Consider the following 18153-nt stretch of genomic DNA (forward strand, 5'->3'; position numbering starts at 1 on the left):
TCCCGGCTGCTCCACTTCTGATCCAGCTCTCTGCTATGGCCTGGGAAAGCAGTAGAAGATGACCCAAGTCCTTGGGGCCCCTGCAACCATGTGGGAGACCCGAAGAAGCTCCTGGCTTCAGATTGGCACAGCTCTGGCTGTTGCAGCCATTTGGGGAGTGAACCAGTGGAGACCTTTCTGTCTCTTCCTCTCATTGTCAATAACTCTCTTAAATAAATAAATAAAATCTTTTTAAAAAAAATTGGTGGTGCTACACCATTTTAATCCCAGAGGGTTCATAAAGTTTTTTTTTTTTTTTTTTTTTTTTTGGACAGAGTTAGAGAGAGAGAGAGAGAGAAAGGTCTTCCTTCCGTTGTTTCACCCTCCAAATGGCCGCTACGTCCTGTGCCAATCCGAAGCCAGGAGCCAGGTGCTTCCTAAAATGTTTTAACATCCAATTGGCCTAATCTTCCCTTATTACTTAGTCACATGGCTTTTCTTATTATTTATTTATTTTTCCAAATGACTATTTATTTGAAAGGCAGAGTTAGAGACGGAGAGACAGAGATCTTCCATCTGCTGGTTCACCCCTAAATGGCTCCAACAGCCAAGGCTGGGCCAAGCTGAAGCCAGAAGCCAGGAACTTCATCCAGGTCTCCCACATGGGTGCAGGGGCCCAAGGACTTGGCCATCTTCTGCTGCTTTTCCCAGGCCATAGCAGAGAGCTGGATGGGAAGTGGAGTAGCCGGGACTCAAATCAGCACCCATTTGGGATGTAAGCAATGTCTTAACCAGCTTTGCCACCTCGCCAGCCCCTCCATATTGTCTTTACAAGAAGTTGGTCTAAGATCAACAAATAGTTACAGGACTATGTCTTAAATATAGGTGAACCCTATTTAATAAGCATCATTGCAAGCTAACATTTGCATTTCCAAGTAATTAATGAGAAACAGTAAGCATTTTTTAAAAAATTTTCTTTATTATTTGAGAGGTAGAGTTAGAGAGAGGGAGACAGAGAGGTCTTCCATCTGCTGGTTCACTCCCCAGATGGCCGCAATGGCTGGAGCGAGGCAGATTAGAAGACAGGAGCCAGGAGGTTCTTCCGGTCTCCCATGTGCCGCAGGGGCCTGATCTACATAAGGATAATAGCATTTTGGGCACTTAGGAGTATGGTGCTAGATGCTTTATGTTTTTTTTAATATATAAAAGCAGAGGTTTAGTGCATTTTATTAATTAATTTTTTTTGATAGGCAGAGTTAGACGGTGAGAGAGACACAGAGATAAAGGTCTTCCGTCCGTTGGTTCACCCCCCCAAATGGCCGCCACAGCCAGTGTGCTGCGCCAATCCAAAGCCAGGAGCCAGGTGCTTCCTCCTGGTCTCCCATGCGGGTGCAGGGCCCAAGCACTTGGGCCATCCTCCACTGCCTTCCTGGGCCACAGCAGAGAACTGGACTGGAAGAGGAGCAGCTGGGATTGAACCAGCGCCCTGACCGGGTGCTGGCACCACAGGCGGAGGATTAGCCTAGTGAGCCGCGGCGCCAGCCAATGCTTTATGTTCTCCCAAACCTGTGTGTTTAATCATCATGCTGCAATGAGTTTTCTATACAGAAACTATTTTTCTCAACTGGCAAAAGAAAGGCAAACTAATTGCAGTCAGACCAAATCAGTTTATTCAAGCTGTTATTCACAAGCAGGGCAAAAGGCCAGCCAGGCAGTCCCAGCGGAGTCCACGTTTTCAAGGCCGGCTTTCGGCTCTGCACCACCCGTCTGGCTGCCTCCTGGGCTGCTCGGCCCTCACAGCCGTACACTGCCCCTTCCAACTCACTGCCAGCTGACTTTCTGTCTGAATCTGTCCCTGCTGGCACTGGCACAGAATCAGAAGGGTGGAGAAAGGGAGCAGCAGCGTTTTCTGAGTGGGGCTGGTTAGCAGCAGCACAGGCTTGCGGCAGCGCCGGCAGGAGGAGACTCGCTTCCGCGTCCAGGCGTGGCGGTGGCAGCTCCAGCAGCTCAATGCCGAAAGCAGCTCAGGCTCCTCCCGGCTGCCGACGCTGCTCCCTTCTCTAGCTCTCCCCTCCAGCTCCCTTTGCTTTGGTCCTTTCAACATCTTTACAACCAGGCCCGGCATTAAGTCTTCCTCGGCTTGGCATATCAAGGGTAGTTTCTACCTTTCCACTTGACAAACCCCGCCACTCATATTATGTGAATATTTACTTAGAATAACCTTGAAAAGACGGATTACTTATTTTTATATACAGAAGAAACAGGATATAAGTAGCAGTTGCTTTTCTTGAAGGGGAGAGTAAACTATTTGTACACTGGTTGGTTCTGAATACAGAGTGAAAACCGAGAGTCTATAAATTACTTAAGTGACTGGCAACAAAAAGATTCATTAATTCAAGGTATGGACCTGCTTATATCAAGCATTTTAGCTATGACGTGGGGGACAATTTCTGACAAACAGCTGTAACATACAGATTGCACATCTGGGAATGGTACTAAGTAAGTCAGTTCATAGCAGACTCCAAGCTTCTTGGGCTTCTTGACTTGCTATAATCCAGCAAGGAACATCTAAATGAGAAGAAACAGAAGCATATTTTGTGAGCATCACAGTTTTATAAATGGGAAAGGTCAGATAAGCTACGGAACTAAACACTTACCTGTTGTGATAAAGATCTACACAGACAACTATTGGGTGTTTTAGGCAGAGGCGACTAGAGTGAAAGACACATTTTAAGGGCCATCTGTGGCTCCTGAACAGAATAATCTTATGGCACTGAGCGCACGTGACTGCAGTGAGACTGGAGGCTATGCTGGGGCGCTCAGACGCAGGCTTACTTTCAGGCAGCTGTCAGGACCAAAGGAGGAAAGACCACCACACACAGGCTTGTTAAGTCTGCCAGAGCACAGTCAGAGCCAGAGTGTACTCACTCCTGCATTTAAGTTCACAGCAGGAGCAAAGTAATTGATGGGCATTTAAGAGAGAGAGAGAGAGAAAGAGAGAGAGAGAGAGAGAGAGAGAGAAACCTGGAAGGAAATCAGGAAACACTGACACCAGGCCCATCTCTGGGCTGCGAGATTTCAGGAAATCAGTTTGGGATTCCCTCCCCACCTCTTTTGTATTTCTCTTTTTCTGTAGCAAACACATGTGTCACATATAATTCAAAAAGAGAAGAAATAAAAGCAACAAGTCCCCGAGCAGGACAGTATCCAAACCCTTTAAAACGTGATTTTTCACTTGCTTCATTATTTAAAGAACCCTTCACAACACTAAGTTCCCAAGAGACCCCGGGGTCCAGCTCTGAAGACTGAAGCCAGAGATGAAGTGACTGGATTGGAGTAATTTCTGGCCTAGGATTCTCCAATGCAAAAAGCAAAACACAAAATACATGCAGCCACACATAAAGACACTTCTCTCCAGAACACTGGACAAAGCCGAGTCCATTTTAAGACCGTAGAATTGTGGGTGGCGTCAGGCCAGGACTTGCCGTCAGCCAGCTTTACCTTCAGAACCTCAGAGGGAGCAGCGTCCAGTGGAGGTTTCCCACAGTGCTTTGAATATTCAGTTATCAAGGCTGACGCTTCATCCACACTGTGGGATCCAAAAGAGAAAAGAGGGGCATGAGGAAACACCTGGGAGACAGATATGGTTGCTCTGTGGAATGCAGGGAGACTTCCCAAGGTCAAAATCTATCAAGCTGTGTATTTCCAGTATGCACAGCATATGACATGCACCAGTTATGCCTCCAAACACACATTCACTCATAAATGGCGGTACAGAATCATGGCAGACCCACGTGATTAAACAAGCAGAAAGAAACTGGGGGCATGGTAGCAGGACGGCCCTCAAGTGGCCAGCAGGGCAGACCAAAGGCAGTGAGGGGAGGGAGCACACTGCATCCTGACCGCACTTTCCCTTTCTCCGTGTCATCCCATTTCTCCTGCTCCGTAACTACCCCAGCTCCATCCCAAAACCTGACTGCCTCTGAACTTGCGGGTGCTGGGGCATCAGAAAAGCAAGTTTAGCAAATATTATGTGTCACACAAGGCCACCGGTGCTCTGAGCAAGTGTCTCAGGGAGGAAGTTGTCGTTTAGGGTGTGGAGCAGGGCTGGGAGACACTCATTGCGGGGACTCAGACAGCTTGCTGGGTTCCAGGCTCCCAGGGGGTTGGGTTGCCAGACAACCAGCTACTGTGAAAGCTCAGATGCCACAGCTCGGGATGTGGCGTTTCACTACATTTTCCTCTAAAATAAAGATAAATTTTAATACTAAGTTGTTGTTGTGTTTTCCAAAAGTTAACTTACCTGAATTCGTTCGCCAAATAGTTCACTAGCTCAGTGATGCTGTTGGTATTCATCATGTGTACTTTCAACACTTGGAAGTATTTTGTCTTTGCCAAAACCCCAAATTCCTTCTTATTTATGATATTATTCAGGACCAGACTTCTAACCTATAGAACAGGTATCTTTATGTTAAAAATGGGTTAAATTCCAGCTCCTCATTAAACAGTGAAACACTTATGTGGACCAGAAGATGAATTCTCATTGTATTGTGACTAAGCCTCCTTTGTGAGGTGGTGGGTTAAGGAAGGGGACTGCTTTGGCCCACTGTGATATACAGTAAATAATTAAGAAGTGACTGTTGTTAAGCACTTTTGAACTTTAAAAAAAAAAAAAATGAGATTTGTTTATTTATTTGAAAGTCAGAGCTACAGAATGAGAGAGGTCTTCCACCTGCTGGTTCACTCCCCAGGTGGCCACAAACGGTCAGGGCTGTGCCAGGTCAAAGCCAGGAGCAAGGGGCTTCTTCCTGGACTTCCATGTGGGTGCTGGGGCTCAAGGACTTGAGCCATCTTCCACTGCTTTCCCAGATACATTAGCAGGGAGCTGGATCAGAAGTGGAGCAGCCAGGAATCGAACCGACACCCATAAGAGATACCAGAATCACAGGTGGTGCCCAACCTTCTATGCCAATGTCAGCCCCTTTAGAACGTTTTATAGAGAAGAAGATATGTTTACAATTTCAAGCTCTTTAAGGCTACAAATTTTCCAATGAGCAGAGTGGTGAACAAGTCAGCCAGGATCCCTGTCTTTTAAAAATCTTACTGAGGTCTTAACAAGCAGATAATTTTTTATACTAACATACAGAGACAGAAGTAGTTTCCAGCTTAATCTTGTTTTGGAGGAAGTGATTAATTTCTAATATCAAATCTTTTAGGACAAAAAGGAGATGAGAGGCGGACATTTGGCATAGCAGTTAAGACACTGCTTGTGGCCGGCGCCGCGGCTCACTAGGCTAATCCTCCGCCTTGTGGCCCGGCACACCGGGTTCTAGTCCCGGTCGGGGCGCCGGATTCTGTCCCGACTGCCCCTCTTCCAGGCCAGCCCTCTGCTGTGGCCAGGGAGTGCAGTGGAGGATGGCCCAAGTGCTTGGGCCCTGCACCCCCATGGGAGACCAGGAAAAGCACCTGGCTCCTGGCTCCTGCCATCGGATCAGCGCGGTGCGCCGGCCGCAGCGCGCAGGCCGCGGCGGCCATTGGAGGGTGAACCAACGGCAAAGGAAGACCTTTCTCTCTGTCTCCCTCTCTCACTGTCCACTCTGCCTGTCAAAAAAAAAAAAAAAAAAAAAAGACACTGCTTGTGATACCCGCATCCCATACTGGAGAGCCTGGTTGGAATACTGGCTCCTTCAACTCCGAGTCCTGCTTCCTACTGATGGACCCCCTGGGAGGCAGCAGGTGATGGCTGAAGTACTTGGGTCCCTGCCACTCACGTGGGAGATCCACGCTGAGTTCCTGGCTCTCGACTTCAGCTTGGTCCAGTCCCAACTGTTCTGGGCATTTAGGAAGTAGACCAACAGATTGGCTATCCATCTGTCTGCCTTATATTAAAAAAAGAGAGAGAGATGAAACAGTCTTTTACCTGATGTGAAAATCCTGCTAACTGGCCAGTACTCATATGTTCTTCTAATTGCTGTAAAATGATCTGAGGATCACATGAGCTCAGAAAGTTCTAGAGAAAAATCAAAGTATAATTAATGGAAAAGTATTATTACTACTCTTTTCTGTCATGTCTAAATGTTTAAATTTGAACAATCTTACATAATTTATAACATGGGGAAAAACCACTTTGATCATAAATGATTGAAACAAAGGGTAAAAGTATTTTACAACCACTCATTCTAACAGCAAAAGCTGTTTATGAGGCATGTCATGCTGGGTGTCAAAATGAATCTATTTAAATACAGAACTGTTAAAAGCAACAAGGGTGACTTTATGAATAATCAAAAAAAGAAAAAAGTAAGGCAAGCACAGATGGCTTTGAAAAATGCAACTAATATATCAAATAGGAAATATGTAGTTTCATTTATATAGATCTCTTATCTACTGGCTCATTCACCTGTAAGAGAAATAACATCTCAAAATGCCCTGTTCTATTTATTCTAGAGTGTGAGGAAATTATTTAGTTATTTTTAAATAAGTTCCGTCCTCAAAACGCTTGAGGCTCCTTTTGTTAAGCTCCCACACAGAATCTGACTCTCCTCCCGCTAAGCCGGACTGCCTCCCTCACTGTTTCCACTTCTCCACCACCCAATCTTCTACTGAAGCGCAATGGCTCCCCAACATTTTCCCTCCTTGTCCCTGCTCCCCGCTGATCAAACCTACAGGGTTGGCAGATTTGATCTCCTAACAGTGTCTATACCATCTCATTTCATTCCTCCAAGGAAATCAATCGCTCCCACTGTAAGGAATACAGCCCAAATTCCCGTTAGCCATCCCTCTGTTGGGCCTTTATCCATCTTTCCGTCTTGCTTCCCACTGAGCCCCTACACAACCTTTGGCCTCACCCATCCTGAGGTACACCTGCTTTACAGATTTCGTGAAGAGAAAATGCAACCTTTGCCAGGATACGCAGTACGAGACCTCCCATGTCCTTGGCAGCCCCGGGGGAACGATGTGCACGAATACCTTGATTTGCTGGTGTCTCTTTTCTGAGTGAGGCATGAGCATCAGACAAGCTAATGCAAAAGCCGGAAGCTCTAACTGGACATACTGTCTGGCGACTCCCATCATGTCAAGATCATCCGAAACTGGACATCTTTGAGAGAGCACAATAGTTAAAACCCTGTCAGACTTACTAGAAGATACAGGTGAGCACCTCTTACCTCAAACCCCTGGGACCAGAAATGCTTTGGATTTTGGAATATTTCATATACATAGTGAGATTATCTTGGGCACGGGACCCAAGTCTAAACATGAAATTCGTTTATGTCGTTTATATACACCTTATACACATAGCTTGAAGGTAATTCTATTCAGCTTATTTTGTGTACCCATGTTTTAACTGTTATCCACCGTGAGGCCAAAAGTGAAATTTTCCACTTATAGCATCATGAGGGGCACTCAAAAAGTCTGATTTTGGAGCACACTGGATTTCAGATTTTCAAATTAGAGACATTCAACCTTTCTTAGTTTCCACAGCTATTATCTGTCCAGGCCTTTGATAATTTCAAACATTCATGACGGCTCATAGTATGTTTTACTTCGGATAAAAGAATCTTCCTAGGGGAACAGAGAACTTTGCTACCACTATGATGTCTGGAAGCCTACTGATGCCTACAGATAAATTCTCAGAAGACGGCTTTGAAAAATGCAATATATCAAATAGGAAATATGTAGTTTCATTTATTTAGATCTCTTATCTACTGGCTCATTCACCTGTGAGAGAAATAACATTTCAAAACGCTCTGTTCTATTTATTCTAGAGTGTGAGGAAATTATTTTCCCAAAAGCCTATAGATGCCTAAAGATAAATTCTCAGAAGACTCAATATCTAAGAGACAATACTGCAAGATCTAGGTAGCTACAAAAAGTATACTTACATTAACATCAGGTACCAAAAATCATGGAGACATTTTATTATGAAACGAGTATTATACTTAACTTTCCAACAAAAAGGAATTATAGTTGCCCTCCCTTTCAAAGGGGACTGTGTTCTAAGATCTCTGGTGGATGCCTAAAACTGAACCCTATAGATATTTTGTTTTTTCCTATACATACATACCAATATTCTGTAATCAAATTGTCAGATCACTGCTCTTGAGCTTCGGGAATATTATGAATATTACAAGGGTAATTTGAACACAAACACTGCAATACTAGGATAGCTGATCTGATAACTGGAATGGTCACACAGGGACTAATGGGCAGGTAGGGCATACAATGTGGGTTTGCTGGACCGGGGATGATTCAGGTGCCAGGTGGCACAGAGTGAGATGGCCCAAGATTTTACCACGCTACTCAGAACAGTGCAATTTAAAATTGGAATTTCCTTTTAACATTTTTGCATAGCAGCGGGTAACTGGGACCTCAGAAAGTGAAACCACAGATAAGGAGAGTGTACTGCGCTCATAGAGGTGTCTATTAGAAAGGAATTTCGTGATGCACACATTTTATTTTCTTGGTAGAAAACAAATATTTTACTTACTCTAGGACAGCAATGAGACTCTCACAACAATCTGATAGCTGACTGGGTCTCAAAGGACAACAGGCTGAAGATAAAAAAACAACAATGATATAGACACACACAGCTATATAAAACGCTCCTGTCAACATCTCAGAGGGCAAATACCTGAAAGCAGGGGGATCTGTATCACATGCTGCCACGCCTTGCTGAAGTAGGGAATCTGTGGAAATAGTGCAAGGATTCACACTTGGGATATGACAAAGTCTTTTTGTCACACAACTGTACACTAAATATACATTCTGGATGCTAAGACAAAATCATAAATTAGTACCTCCCTGTTTGAAATTATTCACATTCTAGGGTAATTTTCTGCAGAATTGTCCTTCTCAGGATCTTGTTATACAGTACTGGCTGACTCATTATTGTTCCATTTGGCAAACAGTGTCAGAATTCATTTCAACTCATGAAGCAAAATTAATACTAAACCTAATACATTCCAGGGCCACAGGAAAGGGGGACAGGGACCATAGAATTCAAGAACATAAATAAGAAAAGGTCATCCAACTTCCATCAACAGAGGATATATTTCAGTCCATACTATGCAGAATAATTAAGAACTTAATGAGATACCTTGAAAGGTTAAACAGAGTTACTGTAAGATTCAACAACCTCACACCTGGGTATACCCAAAAAAAGAGAAACAAAAACAGAAGTCCACATAAAAACACGTGCAGCAATGTTTATAGCCACATTCATGAAGGAGAGAGGGGAACAACCCAAATGTTCCTTACTCATGGGAGGCTAAACAAAACACAGTCTACCCATACAAGGGAACGTGGTCTACCCATACAATGGAACGTCCTGCAGCAGTAAAAAGTGAAGGTCTGACACGTGCCACAGTGTAGCACGCTGCTGACTGAAAGAAGCCAGACAAAGGGTCACACGCTGTGGGATTCCACTGACAGAAATGTCCAGGAGAGACAAATCCACAAACAGAAAGCAAGGGAAATGTTCTGGAATTAGATAATGGTTAATGGTAACAAAATGCTGTGAATATACTAAAAAAAATCACTTAATTTTAGATTCTAGAAGAGTAAATTTGACGTGAGAATTACATCTCAATTACAGAAGAGATCCAAATGTCCTGAAATGGAATAACCTTTCAGATACCACTGTTAGGTGAAATGACATTTTGTCTAGAATGTGATCCCACTTATGCATACAAAAATGTGCATGCACACAAACACACATGTGCATGCGTATATGCTTGGATAATAGTAGGAAAGCTCTAGAAGAATACACAAGAAAGGGTAACTAGTGATTATCCCTGGGGAAATAATCAAGACGAGAAACAGTAAAGAAGAATGTCCATGTTTTACTCAGCCTGTTTCCATACTGTTCTAATTTATTAAACCAAGAATAAATTATTCTGGTTCCCAAGCTTTTTGACAACCCCCGGTATTATAACGACTCCATGGGGCACAGCTTATGAAATCAGAGATGAGGAAGACACGGCCTCTGACTTTGAATGCCCTGAGTCTCTGAGGGAACAGACCGTCCGACACATCATTAGGATAAACTGCGTGCTGACAAATGGAAGGGTGGAGCCAAAGTGTCCTCAGCCATAAATGAAGACATGACTCATGAGGCCTGGAGAGTTCAGAAAGGCGATGTCTGGCAGGAGGCCGCATCAGAAGAGAAAATTCCAGATGACCCTGTTAGGCGGTCAGTTCTGTCCTATACTGAGGAGCTGACTGCTTCATCTTGTGTGAGGTAAGGCCAGTAAGTGTAATGACTAAATTCAATAAAAATGACTATAAAGCTACATACCTGCCATAAAGAATGAATACTACAAATGGCTGTCAAAACTTTCCTTAGATAAGGAATCTGTAAAAAGACAAAACAAAATTAAAATGCTTTAACGATCACCAAAATAGAACACTTCAACAGGAGATACTGGGTTCTTAACGTTTCAAAAGGAGGAGTCATACAAATTTATCTGCCATGGGAACTGCCAGAGAATTTCACTTTCAAGCCCATAAATTCCAAAAAAGGCCAGGGAACCTTCCAACTGTTTCCAGTACAATTTGTGTCAGTTTGGAGCGTGCATTTTCCCTGGCCAGCACTAAGTTCTGAAGTTCGGCATGACCCCAGTGACAGCAGACACATTTTCAGCACTACCTGTTGGGTAACAAGTGTCAACACCACAGGCTTAGGGGCTGCTGCGCCACAGCTTGAAGGACTCTCAGTCGTGGGCGCTGAGTCTGACTTACCATGTTGAAACCAAGAAGTTTCTGTAAGAGTCCATTCCAAAGCTGCAGGTCGTAGACTCTGTATTCTAAACAAAGCTCAGCCACTAATCTCACTGCCTGAAGTCCGCCCAAAAAAAAGAAAAGAAAAGAAAGTCACACCGCTTCAAGACATCAGTAAATAAGACTGTCATTGAAAAAGGTAGGGCAGTTTAACACAAAATACGCACTTAATCTGCAAATGTGCATTGCCTAATTTTAATGAAGGTCCCATCTTTATTATTGTTTTATATTTGATAGGTAGAGACAGAAAGGCAGGAGAGTAACAGAGAAAAAGAGAGCTCCTATCAGCTGGTTCACTGCCCAAATGCCTGCAACAGCCAGGGCGGGGTGGGGCCAGGCTGAAGCCAGGAGCAGGGCACTCAATGCAGGTCTCCCATGCGGGTGACAGGATCCAATTACCTGAGCCATCACTGCTGCCTCCCAGGATGTACATTAGCAGGAACTGGGAGCTGGAGCCCGGAACTGAACCCATGCACTCTGAAGCGGGATGTCGGCCAAATGCCTGCCCACTCTGATATGGGATGTGGGCCAAATGCATCATCACAGACTTAAGAAGAATTTGCCTGTTTGCCTCAAACTCCTGTGCCCTGGGCTCCAACTGCCTCAAGACTAAATTCCCAGGGTTGGCATTTGGGCTTAGTGGGGAAAGCTGCCACTGTGATGCTAGGATCCCATATGGGCACCAGTTTGAGTCCTGGCTGCTCCACTTTCGATCCAGCTCCTTGTTAATGGCCTGGGAAAGCAGCGGAAGATGGCACAAATGCTTGGGCCCCAGCTACCCACATGAGAGACGTGGAAGAAGCTCCTGGCTTTGGGCTGGCCCATCCCTGGCTGTTGCAGCCTTCTGGGGAGCGAACCAGTGGATGGAAGATCTCTCTCTGTGTCTTTCCCTCTTGCTCTGTTACTCTTTGAAATAAATAAATAAACCTTAAAAAAAACAAACAAACAAACAAAAACACTAAACTCCTGTAGACAACAGGAAGGGATTGCACGAAAGTTCTCTCTTGCAGGCAGAGATGACCTTAACCCATGGACTTAGAGAGAGGCAGATGGTCATCCACATGCCACTCACAGCTGACCAGGGATAGAGTTTTGGGGAATCTGAGTGGACCCCACCCCTGCAGGACCTGGAGTACGCACCATGGCTTCATGGCTGTGGTTCTTCCACAGACCTTTGATCATTCCTTCTTTCGGGCTGTTGCAAAATAACTCATAGGTGATGGGGATGTTCAAAGTCTCAAATGATGCCAGGAAAGTTATACATTTCAAATAGGATCTGTAAAACAGAGGAGTTTCTAAGGACCACTCTCATCAGCCATTTTTACATTTAAAATAAAGCCACCATACAGAAAGTAGGGGTTGGTTTGTTTTCACATGTCCATTCTGGGCTTGTAAATGTATTCATTGACTGTAACATTAAACAGGAATCAATTTAAGCAAAATGAAGAAAACATTCCATTTCTAATCATCTCTATGAAGTGCTGGAAACAAGATGTTCTCAAAGGCCGATTTCTCCTTTGCCAAAATGTCAGGGATATGCAAGGCAGCAGAACTACACTTGCACAGTTACTCTAATGCAGTCTGAAGCTCTGAAAAATGCTCTGGTTTCTCTTTGGTAACAGTTAATTCTACTCACTTCACTTCTTCAATGGGTTTTTTGAAGAGAGATTCTACAGTTTCCTTGTCAGCCAGATAGAGGAGACACTGAAGAGCTCGTGTTCGGTGGGCGAAGGTTAACTGGCGTGCCCCCAGTGTCTGGAAATCAAACAAGGGCAGAGGCTTGCACACCTGCATGCTGCAGCAGTAACAAAAGTAGTACACACTCACTCACACACACACAAACACACACAATTAAAGTCTATCTCTGGGGCCAGCGCTGTGGCGTAGCAGGTAAAGCCACCATCTGCAGTGCCAGCATCCCATATGGGCACTGGTTCAAGGCACAGCTGCTCCACTTCCAATCTGCTCTCTGCTATGGCCTGGGAAAGCAGTACAAGACGGCCCAAGTGCCTGGACCCTTGCACCCAGGGGGGAGACCTGGAGGAAGCTCCTGACTCCTGGCTTCAGATCAGCCCTGCTCCGGCTGTTGCAGCCATCTGGGGAGTGAACCAGCGGATGGAAGACCTCTCTCTCTCTGCCTTTCAAATAAATAAATAGATAGATCTTAAAAAAAAAAAAAAAAAAAAAAAGTCAGCCTCTGCCCTTAAGGAACCCTCGGTATAGAAGAGTGGTACCTGACAGGCGGTGGTCCATGGACCCTGGAAGGGCGTTCTTGAGGCTCTTTTCCTAGTAATATCAAGATGTTATGTGCCTGTCACTCCGTGTCGATATTTGCACCTGATGGCGCAACAGAAGGAAATTTGCTGGCAGAATCTAGGCAAGGCCTGGCTGCTGTCACAACCACCATATATCATGCAGGATTGAAAATCTATAAGGATTGTCATGCCAGTTTCATGATGAAGCAGACAAAATTAATTTTATTAAAACATAATTTATATATATTTGTACTTTCAAAAGTTATTAGAAAAGAATTAAAATATGCATAGTTTTTTGTTTTCTTTCAAAGATATATTTATTTATTTAAGAGGCAGAGTTAGAGAGAGAGGAGAGACAGAGAGAGATTTTCCATCCGCTGGCTCACTCCCCAAATAGCTGCAATGACCAGGGCTGTGCCAGGTCAAAGCCAGGAGCCAGGAGCCTCCTGCGGGTCTCCCACGTGGGTGTAGGAGCCCAAGGATTTGAGCTATTCTCCGCTGCTTTCCCAGGTGCATTAGTGGGGAGCTGAATCGGAAGTGGAGCAGCCAGGACTTGAACTGGCACCCATGTGGGATACCAGTGCTGTAGGCTGCAACTTTAACCTGCTGAACCACAGCACTGGCTCCCATAGTTTTTTTTTTTTTTTTTTTTTTAAAGATGTATTTATTTATCTGAAAGGCAGAGTTACAGAGAGCCAGAACCAGAGCCAGAGCCAGAGCCAGAGCCAGAGCCAGAGAGAGAGAGAGAAAGGTCTTCCATCTGATGGTGGGATGCTGGCACTGCGGGCAGTGGCTTTGCCTGCTATGCCACAGCAGCAGCCTCCATAGTTTTTTCTTAATAATTTTCTTCATGAACTTTCTGTGGCCCCCTCATCTGCATTGATCTTAACATTTTTTGCATTGAAATAAGCTTACCTTTTATTCTACTTTCCATGAACTTTTAGAAGTACCCTTGCTTACCATATTAATATGAACTAACCTTTGAATACATGTTAATATCAATCAATTAATTAAAACAGTCACTAATACTCTACAGGGCAAAACGCTATGTATACATAAAACATCCTGCAGCATAGTGTTTCAGTGAGAAGTACTTCCCTGGGGAAGTTGTGAGCTAACTAGCCACTTGTCATGGAATCCCTTTTTTCTTTGAAAAAATGACCTCAAGCCAAGTAACATGGGAGGGCCAGGAAAGAGATTTTTTTCTTCCTGTCACCTCAGCCTCTTCCCTGTCCTTCTCTCCAGGAACCACTGGCCTGCTAGCTCCTCAGCCTCCCCTCTGCTCCAGATGTCTCCGAGGACATCTGTAGGTGCGAAAGCCCCAAGGCCACACAGGCTGAAATCTAGCTGGGACTTGGCAGCTGAGTAGGGACAGGCAGATCATGCAGGGCCTTAAGGCCAACACGCAGACTTTTCTCAGAGCTCCCTATGTTTGGTCCCCCGGGATCAGGAATCTCGACTGACCAGGGAATTAATAACCTGGAAGCTAGCCTGCCTGTGGAAACTGGCAACAGGTACACAGTTCAAGCAACAAAGCACACGTCACAGAGGCCAGCTGTAAAGGGTGTAAAGTGGATGCAACAGTCTTTGTTTATAAAGTCAGGTTGTTCTGAGTAAGTATGTGAGTACTATCTGAAATCAAGCATGGTAAACACACAGGGGAAAAATGGTAAGCTGAGATGCATAGGTAGGTTTCTATCAAGTGTCCAGAACTTACAGTTGTAGCTGATGTTGCAAATACAAACAGCATTCTTGAACTATAGTCCAGTGGACGGGACTGGAGGAGATACACAACTCTGGGGAAAAAAATTATAGTTACATTCATGTTTAAAATTTGGTGAGAGCTCACCAAAACAATAGACCAGTGCTTCTGTCCACAGTAAAAGGCATCACATCCCGAACGTGAGCCAGAGGATCCCGGTCAATGACATTTTTTGCTCTCCCTTTAAAGGAAGTTTAATCGTGTCTTGAGTTCCTTCACAGCTAAAGGGGAGCACACACCCAGCAAGCTCCGGGCCTCAGCCTCTTCATCGGTAAAATACTGGTCAGTCTCTGATGATTCTTAAGTTCTCTGTATTGAAGAAACTGAAGAGTGAACTACAGTGAATGCTGCACATGCACTTGTTAGGGCTGGCGGGCTCCTCCCTCGGCAGGAGGAATCAGCAGACCAGAGGAGGGGAAGGCACGGCTTTCGGTAGGAAAAGCAGGAAGGTCTGAAGTTTACATGAAATGTGCTTTGGGGCCGGCACTGTGGTGTAGCAGGTAAAGCTGCTGCCTGCTGTGCCGGCATCCCGTTTGGGCACTGGTTTGAGTCCTGGCTGTTCCACTTCCAATCCAGCTCTCTGCTACGGCCTGGGAAAGCAGTACAAGATGGCCCAAAACCTTGGGCCCCTGCACCCACATGGGAGACCCGGAGGAAGCTCCTGGCTCGTGGCTTTGGATTGGCACAGCTCCGGCTGTTGCAGTCATCTGGGGAGTGAACCAGCGGATGAAAGACCTTCCTCCCTCTCTCTCTCTGCCTCTCTGGAACTCTTTCAAATAAATAAATAAATCTTAAAAAAAAAAAAAAAAAAGTGCTTTGGGGACTTCATTTTTTTCTTCTCCCTGGATTGTTTCTAAGACTTCTCACATAGCTGAATCAGTTAAATACTCCAGCAGTTACATCCTACTTGAACAAAGGTACATTTGCCTTTAAATGACTAAACAAGAGGGACTGGGGTTTTGGTGCAGTGAGTTAAGTCACTGTCTGAGATTCTGGCATCCCAAAAGCACTGGTTTGACTCCTGGTTGCTCTGCTTCTGATCCAGCTCCCAGCTAATGTGCCTGGGGAATGTAGCAGAATATGGCCAGAGAACTTGGGCCTCTGCCACGCACCTGGGAGACCCATAGGGGTTTCTGGCTTCTGGCTTTGAAGCTTGCCTAGCCCTGGCAGTTGTGGCAATTTAGGAAGTAAACCAGCAGATGAAAGATCTCTCTTTGTAACTTTTCATTTCAAATAAATAAAATAAATCTTACAACAAGACTATACAATGACAAGGTGGAGTCCAGAGAAGCAGTGGAGTTGAGTGGTTAGGCCAGCTCGGCTCCAAGCCATAAGAAATTCTTTCCTTGGGTTTGTCTTTCTACATCTCTTCTCATTATCAGATCTCCATGCTGAGGTGGAGTATGTGGCCTAATGAGCCGCTTGACTAACTTCTGGTCTAGGCCAGGAAAGGCAAAAAGCTGGCATGTGTGCCACCATACCCTCCCCTGTGTCTATGCCAGGCAGCATTAAGGGAATGCCACAATCTTTCCAATCAGACTTGGCACGTTTGATTAAATCAACATGCCTTCCTCATCTCGGTCTCAGGTTATGAGGACAAGAAGAATCCGGTGGCCCTAATCTGAATCTCTAGTTTACCAGGATAAGAGAACTTCTAGGGGCCTGGGAGCAAAGTCCTAGCACACAGAACTTTCCTCTGCTCGAGATGCACTTCCTGCTATAGATGCTCTAAGAATCCTCATGGAAGGTTTGGAAATTTCGAGTGTTGACTGTCTTCTCACAGCTGAATGTGAATGACTTGATTCTTCTGAAACTCTAATCTCAGCTATACCAAGAAGTCTCTTAAAAAATGTATTGATAAAAGTCCTGCTAGGCATCAAGATTTAGACAAATGTAAGAAAAGGAAAAGAATACCTCTGGAGGGCTTCATCTTCCTGAAGTTCAAATAATTCTGATGGCTTCTTTGGAAATAAAAAAATAGGAAAAAAAGTGAATCACCAAAGAGTTTATGACTATACAAACTTCCACCTTAAAAAATCTGTCCGATGATGGCCAGCGCTGCGGCTCAATAGGCTAATCCTCCGCCTTGCAGCACCGGCACACCGGGTTCTAGTCTGGTTCTGTCCCGGTTGCCCCTCTTCCAGGCCAGCTCTCTGCTGTGGCCAGGGAGTGCAGTGGAGGATGGCTCAAGTGCTTGGGCCCTGCACCCCATGGGAGACCAGGAGAAGCACCTGGCTCCTACTTTCGGATCAGCACGGTGCACCGGCCGCAGCGCGCTGGCCGTGGCGGCCATTGGAGGGTGAACCAACGGCAAAGGAAGACCTTTCTCTCTGTCTCTCTCTCTGTCAACTCTGCCTGTCAAAAAAAAATATCTGTCCAATGAGACACCCAAGACAGCAGACTGTGACAGGCAAACCTCAGCCCAGGGGCTGCCTGAGCAAACAAAACAAACGCTCCTGGAGCTTGCATTCTTCGGGTAATTTTCTAAAAATTACTTATTTATTTATCTTAATTTTATTTTAAAGGCAGAAAGACAGAGATCTTCCATGCACTGGTTCATTCTCCAAGCGCCTGAAACAGCCGGATCTGGGCGAGGCCAAAGCTAGGGACTCCATCTGGGTCTCCTGCATGCGTGGCAGGGACCCGACTTCTGGAGCCACCACCTGCCAGCTCCTAGGGCTCACATGAGCAGGAAGCTGGAACAGGAAACAGAGCTGGAACTTGACACCACACACTCTGATACGGGATGCGAGGTCTTAACTGCTGTGCCAAATGCCCATCCCCAATTGGGCAATTTTTAAAAGGAAAGGACTCCGTGAATTTTAAATGAGTCATTCATCAGCTCGGAATATATTAGGAATTACATAGCTAGGTGCTATCTATAGGCTACATACTTTCATTTCAAATTCACATGTAAGTTAAAACAAATATAAATGGGGACTGGCTCTGTGGCATAGCAGGTTAAGCTGCCACCTGTAGCACTGGCATCCCACGTGGGTGTCTGTTCAAGTGCTGGCTGCTCCACTTCTGACCCAACCCCTTGCTTATGTGCCTGGGAAAGCAGCGGAGGATGGCCCAGGTGTTTGGGTCCCTACACCCACGTGGGAGAACTGGAAGAAGCTCCTGGCTCCTGGCTTCAGCCTGGACCCCAGTGCTGACCACTGTGACCATTTGGGGAGTGAACCAGCAGATGGAAGATCTCTCTCTCTCCCTCTCCCTCTAATTCTTTCAAGTGAATAAAATAAATTTTTTAAAAAAATCTATAAATGCTGTTTTCTAAGAGTCAAACATTGCATGTGGTCTAGACATGCTTCTGACTCCTCTGTCATTATTCCTGGGAAATACTTTAAAAATATTTGTTGAGTTGAAAGTTAAGTGATT

The 18153-nt window shown here is 45.1% G+C and overlaps 1 protein-coding gene across 3 annotated transcripts in view; it reads right to left on the minus strand.

Moving 5' to 3' along the window:
* Positions 1-1626: 1626 nt before the first annotated feature.
* Positions 1627-18153, minus strand: part of KNTC1 (kinetochore associated 1) — a 93481-nt gene continuing 76954 nt past the window's right edge. For 2 of the 3 annotated variants that reach the window (XM_008250528.4, XM_051837743.2), the window contains 13 exons: positions 16687-16733; positions 14728-14806; positions 12392-12510; positions 11896-12031; positions 10717-10812; positions 10274-10330; positions 8609-8663; positions 8465-8528; positions 6946-7075; positions 5900-5989; positions 4283-4428; positions 3481-3568; positions 1627-2547 (listed from right to left, as the gene is read on the minus strand). In XM_008250528.4, coding sequence (XP_008248750.2) covers positions 2527-2547; positions 3481-3568; positions 4283-4428; positions 5900-5989; positions 6946-7075; positions 8465-8528; positions 8609-8663; positions 10274-10330; positions 10717-10812; positions 11896-12031; positions 12392-12510; positions 14728-14806; positions 16687-16733 — 1128 coding nt within the window. In that variant the 3' untranslated portion in view covers positions 1627-2526. The remainder of the gene's footprint in view (positions 2548-3480; positions 3569-4282; positions 4429-5899; positions 5990-6945; positions 7076-8464; positions 8529-8608; positions 8664-10273; positions 10331-10716; positions 10813-11895; positions 12032-12391; positions 12511-14727; positions 14807-16686; positions 16734-18153) is intronic. The other variant, XM_008250529.4, reaches the window with a different exon arrangement.

This window comes from Oryctolagus cuniculus, chromosome 21 (genome assembly GCF_964237555.1).
Source record: "Oryctolagus cuniculus chromosome 21, mOryCun1.1, whole genome shotgun sequence".
Taxonomy (NCBI): domain Eukaryota; kingdom Metazoa; phylum Chordata; class Mammalia; order Lagomorpha; family Leporidae; genus Oryctolagus; species Oryctolagus cuniculus.